Source organism: Haliotis rufescens, unplaced genomic scaffold, assembly GCF_023055435.1.
Source record: "Haliotis rufescens isolate VD_foot unplaced genomic scaffold, xgHalRufe1.0.p SCAF_8, whole genome shotgun sequence".
In the NCBI taxonomy this organism is placed as follows: domain Eukaryota; kingdom Metazoa; phylum Mollusca; class Gastropoda; order Lepetellida; family Haliotidae; genus Haliotis; species Haliotis rufescens.
Window position 1 is genome coordinate 848,957 of NW_025964372.1, and position 26,482 is coordinate 875,438.

At 40.9% G+C, this 26,482-nt stretch overlaps 2 protein-coding genes across 2 annotated transcripts in view; both read left to right on the forward strand.

Moving 5' to 3' along the window:
- Window positions 1-14,454, forward strand: part of LOC124119107 (sushi, von Willebrand factor type A, EGF and pentraxin domain-containing protein 1-like) — a 35,709-nt gene extending 21,255 nt beyond the window's left edge. The window contains exons 18-23 of the mRNA XM_048389230.1: window positions 876-1,154; window positions 1,795-1,986; window positions 3,376-3,546; window positions 7,256-7,321; window positions 10,287-10,404; window positions 11,465-14,454. Coding sequence (XP_048245187.1) covers window positions 876-1,154; window positions 1,795-1,986; window positions 3,376-3,546; window positions 7,256-7,321; window positions 10,287-10,404; window positions 11,465-11,846 — 1,208 coding nt within the window. The 3' untranslated portion in view covers window positions 11,847-14,454. The remainder of the gene's footprint in view (window positions 1-875; window positions 1,155-1,794; window positions 1,987-3,375; window positions 3,547-7,255; window positions 7,322-10,286; window positions 10,405-11,464) is intronic.
- Window positions 14,455-16,043: 1,589 nt separating this feature from the next.
- On the forward strand, window positions 16,044-25,851 carry LOC124119100 (the record flags this gene model as incomplete). The annotated part of the gene is made up of 16 exons (XM_048389231.1): window positions 16,044-16,385; window positions 16,798-16,941; window positions 17,007-17,318; window positions 17,809-17,965; window positions 18,425-18,536; window positions 19,597-19,692; window positions 19,830-19,880; window positions 19,996-20,080; window positions 20,628-20,687; window positions 21,004-21,180; window positions 21,300-21,441; window positions 21,994-22,093; window positions 22,723-22,795; window positions 24,597-24,742; window positions 25,064-25,203; window positions 25,567-25,851. Coding segments are annotated over 14 exons (1,935 nt in total), but the record flags the coding sequence as incomplete, so codon positions are not given.
- Window positions 25,852-26,482: the final 631 nt, after the last annotated feature.

The window sequence follows — 26,482 nt, forward strand, 5'->3', positions numbered from 1 at the left end:
CTGACTTATAATTAAATGCAAGAACAATCGGCCGGAATACAATGTATAGTTCTTGTCCACTTCCATATGACTATATAGCATACAATAGCTATCGGGTCCCGTTAAGATCGGTTTGGGTGGCAGCCTAGATAGCCATAGAATAGTTTCATCTTGGAATCTCCCATATCACTGGGGATCCTCTTCAATTTAAATGGAGTTACTCATTACGATTCCGAACCTTCACGTGACTGTGTTTATGAAGCATTGTCAAATAGTGGTGACATTAAATCTAGGAAACAATACGCGAAATCGCGCATGCACAGAACGGAAAATTTGGTCAAGGCATTAAGTTATCCGCATGCGCAGAACGATTGATTTCAGTACTTCCGCTAAGCGCTTCGAATGCAGCGTCAACCGCGGGCCTGTAATCTAACACGCGAGGACTGACCAATGAAATCTGAGAAGTAGAAATACCGGTAGACGCTGTTGCTTGATTGACAATGTCAATCAAGAAAGGGAGGAGCTTAACGCTATCGTTCTCTCCCAGTAAATTCCGATGTCAAATAACGACGTTATTTGGACGGAAAAACGATGGTTTGAAAACGTCCAAATAACGTCGTTTTTCCGTCCAATGACCATATACGGAAAAAAACGACGTTTTCGTGTTTGCAGTGTAAACACTAAGAATTATAAACAAATACATCTTGTTGTTGGTTTCACAGTAGACGCCAATATATACTTTCAGTCCATTATATACACCTGATTCAAAGTTAAGTACTGCTTACTGTATATTTCAGTTCAAAATTGTTATTTTTTTAAAAATCGGTCCAGAAACAGGTTTCTGATGAATAGTAAATGTGTCTTGAAAATAAAAGCTATGTGTAATGTGCTTTCAGGAGTTATCTCCCCTACATCAATGTCACTGACGGCTCAAGTGAACTACACGGGCGAAACGTGTCTCACACCGTCACACTCAGAAGACCTGAAGATCTCCTTGACCCAGAACCTCGGTAGAGTTGAGTGTGGAAGGAAATCAACCTGTTCAATCAGTGTTGCCTTTCCTGGTTGTAGCCCCGAGGGCATAACAACGACTTATTCCCTCTTCACCGTCAACCTCACAAACTCTGACCTTGACCTTAACCTTGACCTGCCATCCTATATTCACAATAAAACACGTAAGTACATCACCTCAACCACAATTTTAAACCTATAGAAAGTGTGTTCTGTATTGTGATTGGCTTATTTGGGTCACATGACCAAATGTCAAAGGGTGAAAATTTGATTTGCATTCCCTGAAGCAAGCGACCGAATCACTGTGTAGGAATACATAATTACTCAGCATATTTTGCATACTAATCACCAAAGCAACAACGGAACGTTCGATGTTGACGCCTCACAACCGACTAAGTTCGGGGTATTAAAGAGTGCGCATGTTTTTTTTCTAAATAAAACAATAGGTTTACAATACCGTGAAAAACGGGTGTCGGGTAGCCCAGTGGTTAAAGCAATGGCTCATCACGCCGAAGACTCAGGATCGATTCCCTTCATGGTACAATGAATTCAACTAATATTGGAATATTGCTAAAAATGGTGATAAACTTTACTGATTATATATCATGAATCGAAACGGATCGTCCGAATAACGATCAACACTTCCCATAATCTGGCTATCAAACCAAACTTTCTGAGTGACGAGAGTGTACGGGGAATATCCATGTCAGTGGTTGATAAGGCAAGCATAGAGTTTCGAGCAGTGTATCAATGTGAATCAGCTGGAATTTTGTTTTATTAATTTATCATTTTTATATTCTCCAGTATCTCCGGGGCTTGCAGCTGTGGTTGATGCTGTCGAGACATTGGAACAAACAGCTCGACAGTTACAGAATACAAGTACGTCTGTCTGGACCGTGACGTCAAATAGCGTGACGTACTCGCCGTCATATCCCATCAACGTCACAGCTGATGTCATCTGCCCCCGAGGGACGTTTCCTGAAGATGGGTTGTGCGGTATGAAAAGTGCTTTGTTTTAATGCGTACATGTTTTAGGAACAATAACAATGTTTTGACTTCGCTTGTAGCAAATACATATTTGTAATGCATAAACTTCGATTTCGAAGTCCTTCTTATGTTCTCACCTCATACCTCGATTGCTTGAATTGATTCCATAAATGTGGCACGAGTGGCACAGCCGTCTAAGGCGCTGCGGTTCCCAGTGCAGAGTTGCGTCCCTTGGGCACGACAGAAACTTATTGTTGGTTCGAATCCCGGTTCGCCTCGATTATGTTTCTAGGCACCATACCCGTGCTCGTGGGTTTCACCGAAGTGGTAAACGTCTGAGACCTACATCACTTCGGGCTTTCCTCCCACATTAAGCTTGCACGCCATGACATAACTGGAATACAGGTAAAAGCGGCGTTAAACCAAACTCACTCACTGATGCCTATAGTGGAAGTGAGATTTGAACAGTAAGTCCGTTATAAATGAGAGAAATACCCGAAGTAATTAACCCAAGTTTTAAGAGTAATTTCATTTTGGTTAAACCAAAGACAATACAGTACACTACGGTTATAACGAACTCAAAGTAACCACTAATTTTAGTTCGTTATAACCCTAGTCCGTTATATGCATATATACAACATATAAACAGCAAATGGATGGGACCCCCAAACAGTTCGTTATATCCGTCAGTTCGTTACAAGCGAGTTCGTTATAAACGTAGTTTACTGTAATGAATCAACCCATAATCAGATGATAGCCAGGGACATTCAAAGAAGGTTTATATTCGGCAGTTTTCCCGAGGAGGAGCTTGAAAAATAAAATAAATATATACAAATTAAATTTCGACAGTAAACGAATTTGGTCGGTATGAATTCAAAAAGTAGATACAAATAATGTTGTGGCGAAGTTGAAGGGACCCACGTAAATACTTCGAGTTATCCGATGTTCGAAACGACCGAAAATGATAAATAAATAATTAATATGTTATGCAAGCCTTTTACTTCGAGACAACCATACGTTTGACACGTCAAAGTTCGACACAATGGTGTTTGACTGAACAAGCGTGAAAAAGAGGATCTCTGCTAAAAGCTCCATTGTACGATTTACAATAATCATATATAAATCACAACCAAATAGGGATAATATCAATTCGTGATAAGGTGAGCGTATCCTGCCTGATCCGTCAAAGTCGTTGTTCAGTAAACACGGGAATATATGGTACAAGACAAAATAGGGAATTGCTTTTGGCACTGATGCGTCAAATATGGACATGTCCACCAAATGTCTACCATAAATAAATTTGAAAGCTTTACGAAGGCATTGAATGTGTTACCCTGATCAAACAAGTTTGCGCAAGAGTCGTATGCAGCATCTTTTGAGTTATAATCTCTGATTCAGGTGAATGTCCAGCGGGTACATTCTACAGTGATATCCGCAGCACATGTGTTCTCTGCGCCCGGGGAACGTACCAGAGCACTCCAGGGCAGTCACAGTGCAGAGAGTGTCCCCCGGGGAGGACAACGCCATACAGTGGGTCCACGTCCGCTGAAGAATGTACCCACACAACAGGTAGGAACGAATGCGTTGACTTTGAGCAATAGTCCAGGAATATCACGGCAGGGGGTACCAAACACAGTCTTCACTCATTGTACCGACGTGGAGATTTGAGCCCTGGCCTTCGCCATGCCGGCCAACACAACAGTTAGGAGTTTGTCAGTTGGGGGGATTCAGTTGTCCTTTGTTTGTTTATTTGTTGTTTAACGCCGCACTCAGCAATATTCAAGCTTTATGACGGCGGTCTGTAAATAGGGGCATTCGTCACCACTCGCCCCTTTCCGTAACCTGCAAGAAGACTCGTCCCCCTATCGATGAATGTTATGTGCGAAAATACGAAAAACCAATCAGAATTCGCGTATGATTTCAAGTTCTTCATCAAAGAATCCCTCAGAAATAATGTTTGATTTTACATATGTCCTGCATCTAAAAATATACCAAGACACAGTTAAGTGTGTTCAATCACACTGTATAATTCCGCACGTCCCGATGTGCTTTAAATTGCATCTGAAATATGTATAATATATGGGGAAATATATGTAAACCATTACGCAACGAGTTGACAATTGTTTTAGGTATGCCCGTTTGCGCTAAGACGAAACCCAGTCGCAAAAATGGCCATGAGAGGGGCACGAGTCGCTATTCGCGATCGGCTTGTCCCGGAATAACACGAGTTGGTCACGAATGGAAATAGGGGGTGACTCTGCTGAAAGACTCGAGGCGTGTTAGAACCCTGGGATGATTCTGCTGAAAGACTCGAGGCGTGTTAGAACCCTGGGATGATTCTGCTGAAAGACTCGAGGCGTGTTAGAACCCTGGGATGATTCTGCTGAAAGACTCGAGGCGTGTTAGAACCCTGGGATGATTCTGCTGAAAGACTCGAGGCGTGTTAGAACCCTGGGATGATTCTGCTGAAAGACTCGAGGCGTGTTAGAACCCTGGGATGATTCTGCTGAAAGACTCGAGGCGTGTTAGAACCCTGGGATGACTCTGCTGAAAGACTCGAGGCGTGTTAGAACCCTGGGATGATTCTGCTCATAGACTCGAGGCGTGTTAGAACCCTGGGATAATTCTGCTGAAAGACTCGAGGCGTGTTAACACCCTGGGATGACTCTGCTGAAAGACTCGAGGCGTGTTAGAACACTGGGATGACTCTGCTGAAAGACTCGAGGCGTGTTAGAACCCTGGGATGACTCTGCTGAAAGACTCGAGGCGTGTTAGAACCCTGGGATGACTCTGCTGAAAGACTCGAGGCGTGTTAGAACCCTGGGATGATTCTGCTCATAGACTCGAGGCGTGTTAGAACCCTGGGATAATTCTGCTGAAAGACTCGAGGCGTGTTAACACCCTGGGATGACTCTGCTGAAAGACTCGAGGCGTGTTAGAACACTGGGATGATTCTGCTGAAAGACTCGAGGCGTTTTAGAACCCTGGGATGACTCTGCTGAAAGACTCGAGGCGTGTTAGAACACTGGGATGATTCTGCTGAAAGACTCGAGGCGTTTTAGAACCCTGGGATGACTCTGCTGAAAGACTCGAGGCGTGTAAGAACCCTGGGATGACTCTGCTGAAAGACTCGAGGCGTGTTAGAACCCTGGGATGACTCTGCTGAAGGACTCGAGGCGTGTTAGAACCCTGGGATGATTCTGCTGAAAGACTCGAGGCGTGTTAGACCACTGGGATGACTCTGCTGAAGGACTCGAGGCGTGTTAGAACCCTGGGATGATTCTGCTGAAAGACTCGAGGCGTGTTAGACCACTGGGATGATTCTGCTGAAAGACTCGAGGCGTGTTAGAACCCTGGGATGATTCTGCTGAAAGACTCGAGGCGTGTTAGACCACTGGGATGATTCTGCTGAAAGACTCGAGGCGTGTTAGACCACTGGGATGATTCAGCTGAAAGACTCGAGGCGTGTTAGACCACTGGGATGACTCTGCTGAAAGACTCGAGGCGTGTTAGAACCCTGGGATGACTCGGCCTGATATAATTCAGTCACGTTAAACTCACTCTCTACGACAAAACTGGGAATTTCCGAAAGACAATTTGTCACATGTGTACTTACAAGTCTGTTCTGATTTGATTTAGTTGGAATATAGTCGTTGAAAATTTATATCAGACGCAATACCCGTTTTGTTTACAACAAAGTTACAAAATATATCATATACCCTTTTTGAGATATCTGACAGTGAGCACGCCTTAACATGCTTACCTTTGATTGATTTTGTTCCATATTTTGTAATGTATTTATTTACATCGTGGGTGAAAGACTTGCTGATGTTCAAATATTAAATAGAACGCTTCCTTAAAAATCACCATTTTGATTCATTTAAGCCTTCCTTCCACGTTCGGTGTTTAAGTCTACATCCTAAAAGCTTTGACACGAACAATGTCTAATTCTATCTCACATGAATACACTCTTCAAAAAAAGAAACGCACATGTAGTAAGCAGTTCATTGAACCTGACTACACAACAATTCCGGTATATAAATTAGATGTTATTGGAAAATTGGATGTTATTGGAAAATGTTGGTGGTCTGATATTCGACAAACGGTGCGTCAAAACGCAGCTATTGTCGATTTGCAATGTCTTAAACGGCATTGTTTTCACACTCGATCAAAAATGTCATGGAGGAAAACAGTAAAATAAAATGGACGTGCAAGTTATGGCATTCGTAACTCGTGGTACTGGCTATAAAAAGGCAAGCATAAGCCAAAAGTTTGTCATTCAATTGTCAACATTTTTCAAGTTCGAAAATGCCGAGACTCAGCGCTGCCGATCGGAACATCTCTTGGACGTAGCCAGAGGGGAATCGCAGTCTTCTGTTGCACGCCATGTCAACGCCCACCACAGCACCATTTGCCGCCGTTGGGACCGATACACACAGTTCAAATCCACTGCACACCGTTCGAGAAACGGCCGACCAATAGTTACCACCCCTGCACTGGATCGCTACATTTGTCCGTTCCACCTACGTCATCGCAATGCCACAGCTGCGGTGACTGCAGGACATATCCCTGGTTTGAGGAGGATATCGGACCAGAATGTCAGGAACAATCTTCGCGAGGCTGGAATCCGACCCAGAAGACCAGTTATCGTCCCTGTTTTGCAACAGATAAATCGACAGCGTATCATATTTGTTTTATTCACATGTTAACACATATTATATTCACAAACAGAGCCGAGTTTTTGAAATAGCATGTTTGAAGGTGTAATCCTTCCGTGTCAGTGTTGATCTGTGAACCCTTTGATCTGTTTCCTATGCTTCTTAATACAATAGGGGTCACGGGTGGCCCAGTCGTGCGAGTCGTCGCAATTCGCTTTACAGAGTTGCGTCCCTTGGGCATGCCAGAACCCTGTGATCGTGGGTCCGAATGCCGGTTCGCCCAAATTATGTTTCTACGTTTGGCAGCACCAGACCCGTGCTCGTGGTTGTCATCAAAAAGTGGTAAACGTCAGAGGCCTGTATCACATCGGGCTTGTACTCACATTAAGCTCCCGCCACGATATAACTGGAATACAGTTTAAAGCGGCGTTCACCTGACTCATTCCACTCACTCTTTATATCATATAGTATGATTCAGTGTTTGTGAAATACATAATTAGTACCTTTTGAGCAGGTACCGTTGGTGGTCAACAATCAGATACAAATGTAGATATTTCCAACAGACACATACCAATGAATGCACTGTATGCTGAAGACCAATGTCGATAAATTCTTTCCAGATACTACATTAGTTCCAAAGGGTTCTCACGTTGAGAGCAGTACTCTTGTCTTCACAACCAAACAAGGTAAGAAACATACACAGGTTACTAAGGCACTTCTACATTACTTCAGTAAACGCGGAGAGTTACGCCCCTTAGTTACATCCGGATACACTCAAGGCCTCAGTCAAGCTTTAGAAACGTTTTATGAACACATGTGGAGGGCATTTCCAAATTTGACAAAAATAATGCCCGATGCAATTCGCCATTTTGACTTGTGCCACATGTTCCCGTTCTTTTCAGGTGAACATTGACTTGCCTTTGTATGTGTTCTTGACGGCTGCCACCGGTTGGGCAGTATACGCTCACCTTTTCGCGAACAGTGAGAGAGTTAACATGTAGCGTCACATCGGCAATACTTCAACCATATCGCGAAGTTATACATTTTTAATAAATACATTTAGACTGAAAACAATCGGTCATCGATGGACAGGACAATAACTAAATTATCACAGATTTTGAGTATCAGATCATATGGATGAATAAACTATCCCGTGTTCTTACACGTGCATCGACAATTCTCGATTCTGATTACAAAACACACCTCTGATTGAAGCATGATAGTTCCTTGTTTTTCACATGTTTCCATGGAAACGTTAACATATTAGTATTGATATATATGCCATAGTTTTAAATGCTTTTCCTGTATGCATGTGAATAAACTGTAAACAACACAAACATCTTTTCAGTTTACGACATGATCTTTTACAGATTTCTGAGCGTTGGTGTTTATTATATCATCAATGTTGTTTAGTGTAAAAGATGTTCAGCAATCACAAACATGATATCACCCAAGTATATACTGAACAAAATGTTAGGGATCGTGAATAATTTGGGGGTTATTTTTATGAAATTTTGTGCTCAGTCTTCACTACAAAGTACGCATAATGTCTTCACGTGTGTCCTACCAAAAACCAACAATCTCTTCACGTGTGTCCCACCAACAACCAAAAATGTCTTCACGTGTGTCCAACCAACAACCAAAAATGTCTTCACGTGTGTCCAACCAACAACCAATAATGTTTTCACGTGTTGTCCCACCACGGACGTCAGACCACCATATTTGGGCCCCGGGGAGACTCATGATACCTCTGCTACCTGCACGGTTGCGTGATTTACACCATCCCTTCAGCTGCTGAAATTTTATGCAAATTGAGCCATCAAATAAAATTCACAAATATTACTACGACAATAATTTTACACTACTTGACCCTCTTCATGGATACAGCCACTAACAATTTCAGTCAATAATTTGTTCTACCAAAATTTCGTACCCTATTTTCTTAAAGGACATATAAATCAAAACTAATAATACAGCTCTGTTTCTTTTAACAATATATAATTAATATAATGAATGCTAACAAAAAAATCTTCCTCATTATTTGATAGTGATTCATAATCACCTGACAAAGTCGGAATTGTACAATCGACTATGCTTTTGGAAGAGATTTCTTCTGGCCATGGAAAGGGTTTTGTCGCTTGTATTTTTAGTAGTCATTGTAGTAGTTATTTTTGTAGAAGTATTTATGTAGTAGTCGTTACACACCCAAACACTCAAAAGGTGTTTAAAATGTTACTCATTTGAATCCCAGTTTGGCTTCAGATGCTGTCTCTCATCACGTGTTCTAACACGCGCATCGAAAATTCCCGATTCTGATTACAACATGCAACTCTGATTGAAGCATGATAATTCACAAACTGATGCCTTTGTCAATATTGCACTATCATAAAAATGTGTTACCGAATCCAACATGATATCACCCTCGATATATACTGAACAAAATGTTAGGGATCGTTAATAATTTGGGGGTTATATTTATGAAATTGTGTGCCCAGTCTTCAATACAAATTAAATTTTCTTTTCAGCATAATGCTTGAAAGAGTTGCCCCACCAACGACCAATAATGTCATCACGTGTGTCCCACCAAAATCCAATAATGTCTTCACGTGTGTCCCGCCAACGACCAATAATGTCTTCACGTGTGTCCCATCACGATGCATAATGTCTTCACGTGTGTCCCACCACCAGCTTATAATGTCTTCACGTGTGTCCCACCAACAACCAATCATGTCTTCACGTGTGTCCCACCAACAACCGATGTCTTCACGTGTGCCCCACCACCAACCAATAATGTCTTCACGTGTCCCAACAACAACTAATAATGTCTTCACATGTGTCCAACCAACAACCAATAATGTCTTCACCTTAGTCCCACCAACAACCAAAAATGTCTTAACGTGTGTCCCACCAACAACCAATAATGTATTCACGTGTGTCCCACCAACAACGTATAATGTCTTCACGTGTGTCCCACCAACAACCGATGTCTTCACGTGTGCCCCGCCACCAATCAATAATGTCTTCACGTGTGTCCCACCAACAACCAATAATGTCTTCACGTGTGCCCCACCACCAATCAATAATGTCTTCACGTGTGTCCTACCAACAAACAATAATGTCTTCACGTGTGTCCCACCAACAACCGATGTCTTCACGTGTGCCCCACCACCAATCAATAATGTCTTCACGTGTGTCCCACCAACAACCAATAATGTCTTCACCTGTGTCCCACCAACAACCAATAATGTCTTCACGTGTGTCCCACCAACAACCAATAATATCTTCACCTGTGTCCCACCAACAACCAAAAATGTCTTCACGTGTGTCCCACCAACAACCAATAATGTCTTCACGTGTGTCCCACCAACAACCAAATATGTCTTCACCTATGCCCCACCAACAACCAATAATGTCATCACGTGTGTCCCAACAACAACTGATAATGACTACACGTGTGTCCCACCAACAACCAATAATGTCTTCACGTGTCCCACCACGACTCAATGGCGTCAGCATCAATAGTGTCAATGTGTCGTGCCAAACATCCTAATATGATGCCATCAGTAAAATGTTCATGTTAAATAAACAATGACATCACTGGTGACCAACCATTACACGCTGATGGAATCGTTAAATGTTTTCATGTTGTAGATGTTCCATCCTCTAACAACAACGTTCTCATCATTGTTGCAAGTGTGTTGGGGGCAGTTGTTCTTGCGGCACTCATAGTGATTGTCGTGTTGATACGTCGAAGAAAGAAAAAACCAACGTAAGTAAGGTACACGTGTGTGTGTTGAAAAAGACTAGGGCTTGCATAGTTACAGAATATTAAATTCAGTTGACTGTAACTGAAGCCGTCAGATGTTTTTACCTCGATTGTTCTTTGTGGGTATCTGTGGGCTAATTGTATAAGCTGTCAATTCGCACACTTTCCCAAGGCAGGGCAACTGACTATAAAAGACCAGTTCCCACCCTTGCCGAACTAGGCTGGTATTATGGAGTTACATTTTGGCTGGACTAACGAGTCTATGCATAGTCCACTCAAAATCGCTTAACGAACTACATGGATTTCAACGTACAGATTTCGGTCGAGTACAGAAATTGCAAAACATGTGTCGACATGTGGATGTCGACAGTTATTTTCCAGAGGTCTTTAATCAAGGTACTCAAGTGATTTGATGTTTTTCGCGGCGTACGATCCGTTTTATTACAATATAGATCGTTGTTACCAATCAGATCGTTTTCACTGGGCGCCGCCATTTTGTTTGAAGCAAATGCAAGTGATGGAATCTGATTGGTCAGTAGGAGGGTCATAGAAGGGACATAACTCGTAATAGCCACTGGTGGCGCTACGATATAGCCTGCAAATTCCAGCCTAGTTCGGCAAGGAAGTGAACTGGACTTTTGTAGTCCTTTAACGCCCCTGCCTCGGGAAGATGCAATTCGCAACGAAAGGGGTTATGCCTTAGTCGAGACAGTATCCGTTGATTATTGATAAGAAATCCTCAAATCGCCTTGTGTTATTCATCCTTGCTCGTTCGTATCACCAAGTTTAAAACGCCGAAGACCTATGTGCCACATTGAGATTTTCTCCCATAACCTGGCACTCGTTATATCACTGAAACAGTTCCATTTATGTTGAGATTTTTTACTCTTCAGTTACAATATACACCAATGCGAAAATGGTATTAGTCAAAGTCCTTATGAGTTGCATAATCGACGATAATTACCAGACAATTTGCTCAACGAAGGTTTGATTAATTACATGTCGACCATTTTACGTTGATTACTAGATAGGGTATACACTAATATTCATATTCTTCCCTCAGGAATACTGGCTCTAATGAAGGGGTGTACGAAGAGGGATATCGATGGGAAAAGGGCGATGAGTACCTTTCACCGCTGACCCAGGAAAATGTCTACCATGAAATACCAGTCCCGGACAATGTACCAGGGAAAACGCCGTACTACTACCACGTTGGGGGAGAGAAATATGTACCTTGTGATCCTGACCAGGAGCCCGACCCGGATGATCTGCCCAAAAGCCAACTCCAAGAACAACCAAAGGATGCTCCTGAAGCGGATCAGGATTCACAGAGAGTGGATGGACGGGCAATGCCATCCTATCTACCAAATACCGCTGAGTTCACACTATTCTTGGAAGAAAGAGTCACTTCTAACCACGACACTATTGATCCTTATTATCAGTGAAGAAACATTCATGATTGAGACTTGTCGTTTAACGGCTAACAAAATGTCTATGAGATAATTTCGCTGTCTAATATTTAACTCACTCACTCACAATTGAGAAAAAGGCGAATCCGGACTCCGCTGGTACAAATAAACAGGCTTCCGGATTGACAATATTTGGGACGTCACTGTATACCCAAAGGAAAGTTAATCCATACATATGGTTCGTTAATCAGGTACATTCACCTGGCACTGTCTAGTCCGGTACGACGGGATGATCATATGTACAATGACTGTGGATTTTGCAGATTAACAGGTGGTTAGCAAGATTTTATCCGTCAAAATAATCCTTTCAGGTTTTCTTACAGTTAATATCAATAAGAAATCAACTCTTATCGTCATATTTTTACCCTGAAAATGTACAGGCAGGCAATTCAAGAAAGAGTGAAAAAAGATGGTTCGAATTCAAAACAACCCTTGCATAGTATTGCCGTAATGCTCAATCTTTTGATAATCTTTTATTCAATGGTTCTATGATTTCTGTTTTCTGAAGTGTTTTTTGAGGACGTCAATATTTTCACGATTAGTTATTAGGGGGATATGGGGTATATCCCAAACATGATTAACCTTTTATCCAACAACCATCTTTGAAACTGCTCCCTCAATCATTTGCAGGTGGAGGAGTTCGCTTACAATGACTATTAAGGGGAGGTATGGATAAAATTGCAACATGTATACTGACCCAAATACTGAATAACAAATAGAAAGTAACAACACAGTACAGTACTCACTAGTTTGACATAATAGGTGTGAGTGATGGGAGTTTCCAGACGGTCCGATGATGCTTGTGAAGAGATTGTTTGAAAGTTTGGACATGCTTACTTTCCAGGATTCAGTCTCTGAAGTCAGTTTATGCCCAAAAGAGTAACCGTCGTATAATCATATTTATTTTATCACTGCGTTTTTAAAGGCCTCTAAATTCCAACGTGTATTAGTATTAACTTGGACCAAGTAGGTTTTCTCAATATTTTATGATTTAACATATCAAAATCAACCTATCTCTGCCTGCTTTCCCATTATGTCTTTATTTGAGAGGGAATGTCCATGAGAGGTATGGCTTTGTCTTTGACCCAATCATGCCGGGTCTGTTTTTTCTAGAGGTTGTTTGGGTTGCAGTTAGGAGACGTATAAATTTTTGAAACTACTAAATATTAGTTATTTGAAAACTGGTTTCAATTATCAGTACATGATAAACACGTACAATCACAATGACGTTTTTGTTTTGAATATTATGCAACTATGTTGGATCGCATTAATTTGCAGTTATTACCTTTTGGTAAAAAAGCTTGGAAACAACCACATTCAGTGACATTGAACACTAACGATGTCGTATTGCATCGAAATCATAGCCAATACATATTTGTATATCTCAAGAATTGGCCTCAGACACTGTATATATTTATGCTCTCTTATAAAGAATGTGTCTGTAGTCTGTCAGCCATCATTTTGGCTCCCGGTTTTTCACAGTTATTTTATAAAAAAGGTGTTTAAAATGTTAGTCATTTGAATCCCAGTTTGGCTTCAGATGCTGTCTCTCATCACGTGTTCTAACACGTGCATCAACAATTCCCGATTCTGATTACAACATGCAACTCTGATTGAAGCATGATAATTCACAAACTGATGTCTTTGTCAATATTGCACAATCATGAAAATGTGTTCCGAATCCAACATGATATCACCCTCGATATATACTGAACAAAATGTTAGGGATCGTGGATAATTTGGGGGTTATTTTTATGAAATTATGTGCTCAGTCTTCACTACAAAGTATATCTTCTTTTCAGCATAATGCTTGAAAAAGTTGCCCCACCGGCGACCAATGATGGGTTCACGTGTGTCCCACCAACAACCAATAATGCCTTCACCTGTGTCCCAATAACAACCAATAATGTCTTCACATGTGTCCCACCAACGACCAATAATGTCTTCACGTGTGTCCCACCAACAACCAATAATGTCTTCACCTGTAGTCCGTCAACCATCATTTTGACACTCGGTTTTTCACAATTATTTTCCACTAAACACACAATCACGCAACGACCGTTGGTTTTTATTGAACAATGATATCTGCCAGTTTTGTAATATTTAATATCCGAATAAAATAATTTCATTGTTTTCATGTTATTTTGTAACCGTTGACATGATCCTGTAGAAGGGGTTGGAACCGACGATTAAACGTCTCACAATGTAATGTGTGTCACATGCTTGCTACATGCATGACCCTTGGTATTCTTAATACTAAATAGTATCCAGCCCGATGGTGAGATTATCAGCGACTGATTTGGGACCACCAATGTCTGAAGAACATTTGATTCCCAAGGCTTATTACCCTGTAGTCATGACATGTATATGTCTCCAAAACTTTATTGCCATTATTTATAAAACGCTTATCCCCGTTGTAAATCCTCACCAACGTTTCATTGCATATTGACTGTCAGCTAACCTTGGCAACTATATCACTTCCCGGTAGTTATATTTATTACCATAATTGATCATCCCCTAAGCTGTGTCGGTTCATCACCATCATCAGGTGTCATATACTCCTTCACCTGATGAAGGAGTAAGCAAATACTCCGAAACGTTGTGTTCCTCATAATAAAGAAGTTGACATCCATATATTCTCTTCCTTATTTGAATCACTTCTAAATGCCTTTCAAAGACCTGAGCGGTGTCATATTTCACCGCCAAGCTCACGTGATATTGTTCACTTCTGCTTTGGTCAGTGTCATTTTTAGGCAACGAAGAGATGATTTTGAGTCAGAGTGTCAGCTATATGTTGGCTTGTTATTGTTATTTTTCACGACTGACGAAATTATCAACTTTATTCCAAGTACTCAAGCACATGGTTAAAATTGTTCATCAAAATGTTACTGATTTAAAATTCACGAGATTTTGAACAGTAAACACAATTGTTTTGGGGTGGAAGTGGAAATACTACTGGTTTTCTGACGGTATAGAAGTTTGGGTGAGAAGTTTCATAGTGAGTGGTGGAGTGTGGTGAAGTGTATTTGTAATTTGACCAATAGGTGACATAGGTGACATCCTTATCAGTTGCAAGCAAGTCAAATCACAAAACAAGTATGCTTAAATTAGTTGCATTTCCAAATGCGCGACAAGTATATTTTATGTATAGTTACATAACTGCAAATACTTCCAAAATGCCTCTTTTCTGTGACGCTTTCGTGTGGATTATCAGTAGAATGCAGAAAGGTCTAGGAATACCAAACATACTTCGTGGGTGAAGGCCGACGACAAGGTAGATATAATGCTGAGGCCAGTAAAGATCATCTGATCCTGTACCACTGCTGTAGGTGTCAGTAATGGAGATGGATGTCGGTGTCCTTCTCGCCGTTCTGGTTCTAGTTTCTTCTGCAGGTTGGTGTGATATAGTCCTTTAGTCTCTTTAGTTCATGAACAGTTATACACATTTTCTGCAGAATGTTCACACATTTAAGTTATAACTCTATAAAATGAGATTAATGAATATAAAAATAGGGGCCAACTCAACAGCATCTTACAATGTATGTCTTCTAAACATTGTTGAAAACTAGATTATTATTCATGCATTCACGGGAAACTTTGCACAAAATGATGATAGTGACTGTTTTGTATTATTAGTTAAACAGGTCATTTGTACAAGTACCATGTGTCATTACAATACTTTACAGTCCACGTACACAGAAAAGTTTGTTATCTACAGTTGCACATGACCTAGATTTGATTTTCATTTATCTGCCATAAAGGTAAAGAGAGCGTTTTCATAAAATTTTAAACACCCTGATTAAACCCACGAGCACGGTATGGTGCTGACAAACCTAGAAACATAACCGGAATTCGACCCAAGCCTTAGATTTATGTGAAACTGATCTCGTTAGGCTAGTGTCCTCGCTAAATTGTTTCGCAATTAACTTTTGACAATGATAACAACTACTTGTGTAGTCTAAAGATTCCCGATGGTTCCTTCTGACTGATCGCCGATTGACAAGTTAGCCGCCATGTGTCCACGCTCTGAGAGTGAGAAGTCCCGGTGGGCGAGTGGATTAGATCGCTTAATTGAGAACGTGTAATCCTAATTTAAATATCTGTTATATACATGTCTACACCACAACTCCTTATTGCATCGTTCATGCAAGCACATTTCATAACTGAAATCAATTTTATTGCAATTCAACGGTAAACACCCAGGGTGATAGCTTTACCGTCACCGTCATCACCGACGGTAGTTTGAGCATCTCCGTCCAAGGAAATGTCTGGCTCAAAAGTGCTCCGACTTTCGTCAGAGCCAACGGGCAGATTTACAGCACCGCAGATGGCTCCTTGAAGCTTCTACAGACCACTGGAACATCTGGTACCGACTTCATCGGGAAATGGCAGTCCACTAGCTTCCTCTACCAAGCCGACACGTGTCGCTTCTTAGCCAGCATTTACTTCTACACGCCAGACCCTAGTATCTTCTCATATAACAATCCTCCTGAACAATTTCTGCTCTTCAAACAGGTTTGACTTTCTTGTTGGTGTTTGATATTTTGGCAAAGGCAAATTGCTTTGAGTAGTCGACATGCATGTTGATCCAAAATTAACTACTTAAAAGAAAAGCGTTAAAAGTTTTGTGTTTGTTGGAGCTTCCATCTTGTGTAATCTTTATGACTAGAACACTTTGAAAAACATTACATATATTTACTATTGTGCTACGTTCACTTATAATTACTAATTCGAGATGTATAATTGTGCATATAATGCGGCAATGCAGCACCATGCTTCGTTCATAATAGCAATAAAGTCCTGAAAACCATTATGTTCTCGAAAGGAATATTATATTAATATATAGTACAAAAACTGCATTAAAGGGATTATAGGTCCTGCCCATTAATCTCATGTAGAGGTGTTTTCTTTGTGTTTTAATTCATAGACGTACTTAACCCAAACGAATGTCACAAAAGCACGAAGAATGAGTGAAACCATAGCTGGCTTCCCTGGGTTTGTTGTGAAGGAGGCGTCGGTCCGGCTTGGCTACTTGTCCTACGGTGGTGGTCAGTTTGGATATGGCAAGAAAGCATTTGGAGAGTAAGTAGAGTTGTGTAGTGTGAATGAATGAGGAGGTTGGGTTTAGTGCCATAGTTTACGAAGTTTACAGACATGTATCGTCATTATATCGTAACTATATTATCTTCATTTCTTTGCAGATTTGGTCCAAAACTTAACATTTCCTCGGGCATGGAAAGTGGTCCCCTTTCTATATTTGACCGTGTCAAGACAGCCAACACTTTCATCCTGTCTCCTGCAAGTTCCTTCATGTCCGCCAATCTCTGGCGCCAGAAAACTAAAAACGGAAGCAACCTCTACTGGGGAACAATGGGTGGCGTTACAGATGTCCCTGCCAACTTTGAAACCAGCACCATCCTCTTCTTCAGCAACCAAGGTATCAACAAGGTGCGTTATTTGTGATTGATACAATTAATAATAAATTGATAATTAATTTGACTTCTGTCTACGATAAGGAAATAACTGAATGTATTTAAAGCCGTAAAAAAACAAGCAGTAGTTTTATGAAGCTGTCCAACAAATGGTAAACAGTCATCAAATAGTATATTTATAATGCAAAAAATATATTTTCATTACTCCAGACATAATACTGTCTAATATTATATCGATTGAAGCTGTCTAATTTTTTTTCATTTCAAACATATGCATATATTTTCTTATCAGTTATAGACAGCATTACCCTTTTGGCGAACATCTAGTGTCATCACTGACTATTTCAGTGATCCATTCATATAATTTTCACCTCTATTTTGCCTTTAACGTCCAATGAAATCTGTTTCGTCACATAATCAAGACTGGTTAGCATCTAGAGTTGGCACTTTGTACTTATAGTATTAAGTAAAATGTATTATTTAAAATGTATGCATTCTAATCTCAGGGATTCGTCAGCTGGGGGCAGATTCTACAGAAACTGCACGGAAGAGACAACAGTTTTGTGAAGTCAGATTTTACCAACAACTATCTGGGGTACTGGACAGACAACGGCAGGGAAACCACACGAACTTGCACTCCTTCTCTTCTCTATAATGTGTTTGGTACTGTCACCCTGTGTTGATTCCAAGTTAGAATTAGTGCCCAGCAGACTATGCTAGTCGTAAGAGGCGAATTAATGGTTCTTGTGGTCAGGTTCGGAGATTTGGTGTCATCGTACCCCGATCACTGCACATAATAACAATCACAGGAATATCCAGAGTGCAGGTTTAAACCAAGAAACAGCACACTCACATACGATCTCCTGCATGCCAATTTTCTTGTTTACAAAAGTATAAGAAACTGTAATATGTTCAATATACATTTCCGACATTTATTGACAATGAGATATAATATGTCAGTATTCAAGCAGGATGTACAAGGATCAAATGATCATTGGTTCAAATCACTGATTCATCTTATTAAGACTTCAACAATCACCTGATAGACCTCAAATGTCATTCAAACGACGACGTTAAACCACTTCAAGTCGTGTATCTAGTCATGATACCTATCGTGTTGAAAATTCTGTTTTGCAGGTGCCTATTACTATTACCACACAGAACCTAAGAAAGATTACCAAGACATCATACTGGACATTGTTACCTCCATCAAGGACACAGGTATTCCCTTCAGGTAGGTGGTCCCATACAATTTCAATACCAATAGTTTGATTTCAATATTTGGATTTGCTGAAGAAACTACAGCTATTTTTCATATTTGTTACTTAATATTTGGTTATGTTAACGTTTGTGCGACCTCTAACTTGAGAACTTCTAATTGGATTCTTTTCAAATGTAAGGAACACTTTCTATATTGATAGGAGAGGTGCAGTGCAAAGTTTCACTGTGATATGTGTATTTTCTGAAAACATATGATTTCTTCATGCGGGACTCGAGGTCAGGGTATGACTTAGCCCTGCTCACTGTTTGCCTTGTTAATAGTATTAGCTCATAGCATTACATTTGTGGGGTAATGTCAATATTTGGGAATATTCTGCATGATGCTTCTCAAATCCAGCTCAGAACGAATCTGTGGTATCGATTAAAAAACAACAGCCAGGTAAGACGTAAGCCTATTCTATGTGTTCTGAAACACCTTTGGCATAGCTTTCAGTTACAGGGCGCACATTGGAACATCGGTAATATCTTCTCTATCCACTGCAGACTCCTTGTTTCATGAGCCATGCTCTTGCCCATGTTTCAATTCGTTGTGCACAATTTGGTCTCTTAATGATGTAATTTAAAAAGATGGTTATTTTCTGCATGATGCTATAACAATCGGGCTGAGAACGAATCTGTAGTAGCGAAATGCAAAGAACAGGTACACTGTCACCCGTCACCTAACAATCATATACTTCAAGCTATATGATACTAATTGTTTGCAGACAAGACGTTAACCTCTTTCGGTGTTCTCAAGCATGCACGACCTTGGCATACTTAAAGTCAGTACATGCAAACATCTTCAATATCTGCATCTTCTTTATCCACAGGAGGCTCCGTGCCTCAAGTGTCACAATTTGTTGTGCAGGTTTGCGTCTTTGAACAGTGATCTGATGATCGTGGGTTTTATTCCCATATTCGATAATGGTCCTTTGTACGTCAGCAACATACCCGTGGTCTAACGAAGCTTCCTTTAAGGACCTGACACGCCGTACCGTAACCGAAATACTGTTCAAAGTACTCTTTTGCTTTAGATACCTGCAGTTCGACTCCTGGTGGTACTACAAAGGTGTAGGGAACGGCGTGAAGACATGGGAGAGCACCCCTCAAGTTTTCCCAAATGGCATACAGTAAGCGATTGGATTTTCATTTCTGATCACAGTCAAACAAAACTTTAAATCGTTTGTGAACTGATCTGAGAAGCAAAGGATATATCTCCCAGCTCACTTTATTTCATATAACTGTATTTGTTTTATATCATTTCCAGGTGGCTGTACAATAAAACAGGATTTCCAATTTCAGCCCATAACAGATACTGGTAAGTATTTCATGTGGAGCCTTACGATTACTAAACGAAGAAATTATTCCTATATGTTTTACAATGCTAAATGTTATATGGCTTGTTCTACAGTATCAACTCTGTGTAATTGCAGGGCAAGCGACACAACATATGCCAAACAGAATGGTGGTCAATATTATTTCATTGTTGAAGGTACAAAAGCTCTTCCGCTTGACCAGGTAATTAGAATACCATACATATTCATATTGTTCCCTTTCACTTTGTCGCGAACTCGTGTGAGTGGATTAACAATGTTTTGTTCCCTCAAAATAAAAACACGTAAATGAATTTTTACTTACATCCTGAATGAGTTTGGAATTAGCCTTCTTCTAACAGAAACAACAGTTTTGATTGATGATTTTTTTAGAAAAAAAGTCCCGTTATCATAATATTAATAACAAATCATGTTTGATGTATTTAACACCAGTATCCCATTCAAGAGCACCCATATCAATCAATTCATCAAGCGTGAAAATATAAAATAAAAAAATGACCATATTGTTTAACACAGTTTCAGTGGCAGTGTAAAGAACTTCTTACATTTAACTTTTGTCTCTTTTTGTGACTAATAAAATCACGACATTTTTATAAAATGTAAACTATCTATGTTAATTATTAAGACAGCTACATGTATGTGAAGTCAATGTCTTGCATCGCTTAATGAGGGGTACAAAAGACTGATGGTATTCGTTACATATTTCTTACATTTTGCACTCCTGTTTTCAGATATTCTGGGACGACCTTCTCTCCAATGGTCGAAAATGGGGTTTAGTGACATATGAACGGGTAGACACAATATGAGACATTTACCACATATACGCAAAGGGTATCAGCCTGTGAATGATCCAACCTTTCCCAAAAAGAAATGTATATCGAATACATTTGACCAATTTGTGACCCGCCTCCGTGGTCTAGTGGATAAGAGCGTCTGTCCGGAGACTGGAAGGTCCATGGTTCGATCCCCGACCGACTTCATACATAAAAGCGTTAAGAGATAGCACTTGTTGCAACGCTGCCTGACTCTCGGCATTCAGAGAGAAAGTTAAACCTCATTTTACCTTACCTCATGGAATGCCACACGTCATGTCTTTCATAACTTCAGGACTGGCTACAAGGGGAGTTTGGCGGAGTTCCTTCGCTCACTGAAGATGTGTACCTGGCAGAGACGTGGCTCAACCAGATGGGACGTGGAGCTGCCAAGAATGGTCTGACCATCCAGTACTGTATGGCCAACTGTCGACACGCACTTCACGCGATTTCCATCCCTGCAGTAACACAGGTTGTATTATTGAAAATGTTGATACCACAGTTGTCATCGAAATGTGCATTTGAGAATATTTATGTTTTGATAGGTTAACTGGGTGTCGAATTTGAAACATGATGTGATTTGTTTGCCAGGTAAGAGCTTGCGCAGACTACCACCCTGGGCGTCAACAATGGCGTATCGGCGTGACGTCCATGCTGGCCTGGGCTATCGGCATTGCTCCTTCCAAGGATAACTTCTGGACCACAACTGTTCAACCGCGAGGTCATAATACAGGTTAATGATTTACACATGTGAACATACCACATGAACTTCTTATTACTCTAGGGGCGGTCGGGTAGCCTATTGGTTAAAGCGTTCGCTCGTCACGCCAAAGACCCAGGTTGGATTCTCGACATGGGTACAATGTGTGAAGCCCATTTCTGGTGTCCCCCACCATGATATTGCTGGAATATTGCTAAAAGCGGCGTAAAGACCATACTCACTCACTCTAATTCCTCTAATCCCGAAGGGTTTCCTGGTTAAAATTGGTCCACAGCAACCTATGCTTGTCGTGAGAGGCGACTCTGTTGCTGGTGCTGTGTACAAATGATCAACCCGAGCCACCATGTCATTTGTCATCCGTAGATTATCAGTTGTTGCATTGTGGATAAGTGTGTGTGTGTGTGTGTGTGTGTGTGTGTGTGTGTGTGTGTGTGTGTGTGTGTGTGTGTGTGTGTGTGTGTGTGTGTGTGTGTGTGTGTGTGTTTACGCGTGTGTGTTTTTTGTTATCATCAATGTTCTCCAGAATATGTCTTCTAGTATCTGACACATATACCGACAGAACAGAACCGTACCCGGAATTGAATGCTTTGGTGGCCACCCTCAGCACAGGGCCTGTCGGACCAAGTGACATGATCGGCAAATTCAACAAGACAATCATTATGAAGTATGTAGGCAGACTTGAATTCTAACTGTGCATTCGAAAATATATGCTTACTTGAAACGACTGCTTGACCTCCCAGTGCTATCTGTTCTTTGAATTCATATCAAACATCAAGACAATTTAATTCACTCAATACACACATTATTTGATTAATAGAAACAAATCATATTTCTTACTATTTAATGCAGCTTTCGGACAGTTATTGTCAACTTTTGGGAGTGCTATCTAAAGGTGTTATGATACACTCAAAGCCAAAGGTTGTTGTGACATGCATGAAAAGAGAAGTGGTCTAGACATTTTGATGCCATGGATGGAAAGAACAAAAGAGGCATGAGACCTCCGGCAATTGAGGAAATGCCTAGGGAGGGGCATTCCATATCTGAAGGAAGGGTCGCAAACGTCCTTCCATTTCATCCCGGACATGTTGACAAATCACTTTCATATCCAGGTCACACCAAATTTTGTGTTTGAGAATAAAATTATATATAAATTATCAATAAACATTTCTGCTTAAAGATGCAAACAACTGTTCATATATCATAACTAGATATATAACTAAATTGATATGTGGTTGACATGTTCTACCTGTCTCATAGTTTATAACTGACATCACCGAAAACACTGATTTTTAGGAGCGTGAATTCAGAGGGACTGATCCTGAAGCCATCGAGACCCGCCACAGCTATTGACAACATGATCAGGAGGGTAAACACTCGTTCGTGGACATACGTCCTTACAACAACTGATCGTATCCAGAGGCGTTCATGCAACAGACCCCACTGTCATTACATACCTAAAGGCTATGTGTAGTAGATGATCATTGTAATTTTGCTACAAATTTGTAAGCCACAAAAAACACGTTCTTCCATGGTTCGTCCACTTTTGATGGTCTTTATTTTCTGTAGAAATGCGATCTTTATACCTACAGTGTAAACTTAAAAACCCAAAGACATATAAACAAACCCTATCTCAATTCTTGATGCACACCACCACTGTGATGTCGCAATATTGTGTGTCCACAAGTACAGCAACAATTTGTTCCACATTGTAACGAGTTCAAGGAGCTGAAATGTCCTAATATATTTTTTTTTCATATGATTTTTTGGAGATAAAATATTGTATTTATTTCACAGTTTATTGTTTTAGTAGGGAAGTTTGTTGTCTAATGCAGGATCACGTGTAACAGTCTACTAACTGATCTTCAAAGAAAATATTTTGACAAAAATACAATATATACTGAACCGCAAAAGAAACGTCTCCCCAATAACATTGCATGAAAAAATGTCATTTAAATATCTGGGTAATTTTGGTCAAAGTTTCTGAAATTTAACATTACCTTGTCCGGAAAAATTAAATTTGATGACAAAAAAACAAAGCAGATGACAACAAAACTGATCACCCAAAGGCATCACGCCAACGCGCATGGTAGCCCGATGAACGTGATGTTCCGTGCAAAGTGAAATGCACAATGTCATGCGTTCCCCCATCTCTTGCCCTATAAAAATCCAGCAAGATCATTCGTTATTGAATTGCTACCACATGCCAAGATTGACAAGAAATCAGCGACACCAGGTCCTTCGACGATTGCAAGCTGGACAAACCGCCCGGCAAGTAGCCAATGCATTTCAAATCCATAAACAGGACCATAAACAGGCTCCAGCAACGGTACCAGTCCACCAACACAACAGATGACCGACCACGTAGTGGAAGACCAAGGGACGTAGGGGTTGTCAGATTGTGCGACAGCATCTTCAAGATCGCTTTGTTACTGCTGCGGAAACTGCTCAACAGACCATGGGGACACACCAGCGACACATTAGTGTGGACACCGTGCGTCGACGATTGACGAACAGACACCTCCACTGTCACAGGCCACACCGATGACCCATTCTGACACCACGTCATCGCCAGGACCGTCTTCAGTGGGTAACACCGCCACTAGCAGTTGAGAAGAGTCCTCTTCTCATTCCCGATTTAAATCCCATTGAGCACCTGTGGGACAAGATTCAAAGACGGCTGAATGACGTCCGACCAAGGCTGACAACTGCAGCTGAATTGCATCAGGCGTTCCTCAGAGTGTGGGATCAAGTGCCTATGGCCTTCATTAACCGCCTCATCCATTCCATGTATCAACGTTGCGCGGCAGTCATCAATGCATATGGCGGACACACGAGATACTGACTTGTAAAGCCTTCTTCTTAGAGACTACTGTTGTGTTTCACTTTAAGAACATTTGACACTTTACTTTCAACCTTGATGATAAGTTTTGCCAAGTTTCTTCTTTTTAAAATTTCTCAAAGTATGTTTACAGTGTTTGGACAAATAAGGTTTCTTATATATCTATCCATGGTGACGTTTCTTTGCGGTTCAGTATATATGGTATGGCACCTTCGATTCGATATATTATATAGGAGGGCAAATCACATTTTTCTGTCATTTTGTGGATAAAATTATGAAAATTCAAATGGACAGTCCCTACCACTTTACCCATCGTAATTGTTTTCAGCTAGCATGGAATGATTTTGAAGGCCCAGATGGGGAAGTATGGTCGACGTATTCTGACTTTGGTGGAAAAACAAATATGGCATAGTGCTTGCTGCGGACCTTCAAGGGAACTACAACATGACGCCATTCATTGCTGGGTTCCAAGGGGTAAGAGTGGGAGAAACAGTTTTCACACATCACTCAGCTCAAGACAGAATTAATCATAGGGATATGTATGTAATCGTTCCTGGACGAGGGAGAAGGGGTTGAAAGTATGAGCTAAGGCCATCAGAGTGTGACTCTTTCTTTATTCTGGTCGGTTCTTACAAGCATGAAGAGCAGGACAAACATTCAGAACGGGAATCCGAAATATTAAGTGAATCAAACTCACTGTAAAGATTTAGTAATTGTTTAGCATTGTATGTTCGCCCATCTCTTCCTATTTGGGCAGTCAAGTATTGGTAACATTGAACAACTGTATGCTTCCAGTTCCCCAAGTCTATGGTGTTTCCTGCTAAAGACCCCAACAAGGTCCAACTGCTGACAGACCCCCAGCCTCTCCAGATGAGTGGCTGTACCATGGTGGACTTCTGTCTGTACTATGTCTCGCCCGTTGTAACATTTCAAGGGTGAGGATCCAAAGGCAAACTTTTCCCTCAGTCTAAGACTTTGAAACAGGTGATGTTCTATGTTGGGACGTCAGCTCATAGTAAGCTGCCACAGCATGATGAGGTTTACTGGCATACATGCTTTTGAAAAGGTTCAGACTTCGACAAAGGCACAAGTGCAGTGGTGTCATAAGGCGCCGCAGTCGTGAGTCGTGTCCCCTAGCAATGCATGGATCCGCAAGTCAAGAGAATAAATTTTGTTATGACTTTTGATTTGTCAGCGCAATTCCCGTGCATTTCACCATGGCGTTTTGGACTTTCTCCCCACAGGAAGCTGACACGCTCTCACACATTCACCTCAGTTCACGAATTTCTGTTTTGCAGGCATCAGGTCCTGATTCAAGGGGAACTTGAGAAGTGGGTGCCGATGTCACCACAAAGAGTTGCTGACATTACCGTTGACAGCAGCGACATCAAACTCCGTATTGCAGGAGGGGCTAATGAAACTGTCAACTTCTGGTTCAACACCGACGGAGTGGCAAAAGGTCTCACGTGTGACATCAGTGACTCTGGATTTGCTTTTATTAGTTACAAAGCGTGGAGCTGTACATCAAGATAGAAAACAACGAACCGCCTCTGTGTATGTTGTAACTTGTAAAGCCAATACCGTCATGCCAATAAATGATTGATGTATAAAATCTGTTGGTATATGGAGATGTGTCACTTGAAAACGCATCGAACAAAACATAGTTTGGTATCAATGTGAACACAACGAGAGGGAGTGGTTAACGAAATGTCAGGTTCAGATCTGAAGGAGCCTGTTGGTTCGCTTCAGGTAGTAAATTATATTGTTTGTTTTCTGTTAAATGCGAACTTAGTAATATTCCAACCAGACAGTCCAGTGAGTGATATTGTGAAGAACGATCCACGCCTTAGAGGTGCGGTGTCATCAACATCGGGTCACTGGACCTGACCGCCTAGTCCACCTGGCCTCCTTTAACAGAAGTAGCGTGAAAATCGCCACCCCTTACTTCACACACAATGTCCTTTCCTCAAGTGCATATTTTGACTGGCCAGCTAGTTGTGTGGTGGTATTCGAAATGGATAAAAACGACACTTAGGCATGGTTTGGGTCCATCTTCTTAACCTCAATGTAGACACAATTTTGACTTGCTTGACAACGGTATAAGGATCTATACCGAAACGTCGCTTTCACAGTATTAAAGAAGTTGTTATCCATAAAATTGTGTCTACCTTGTCATCCGTCCACTTCTAAGTATTGCCTATCAAACAATTTTTC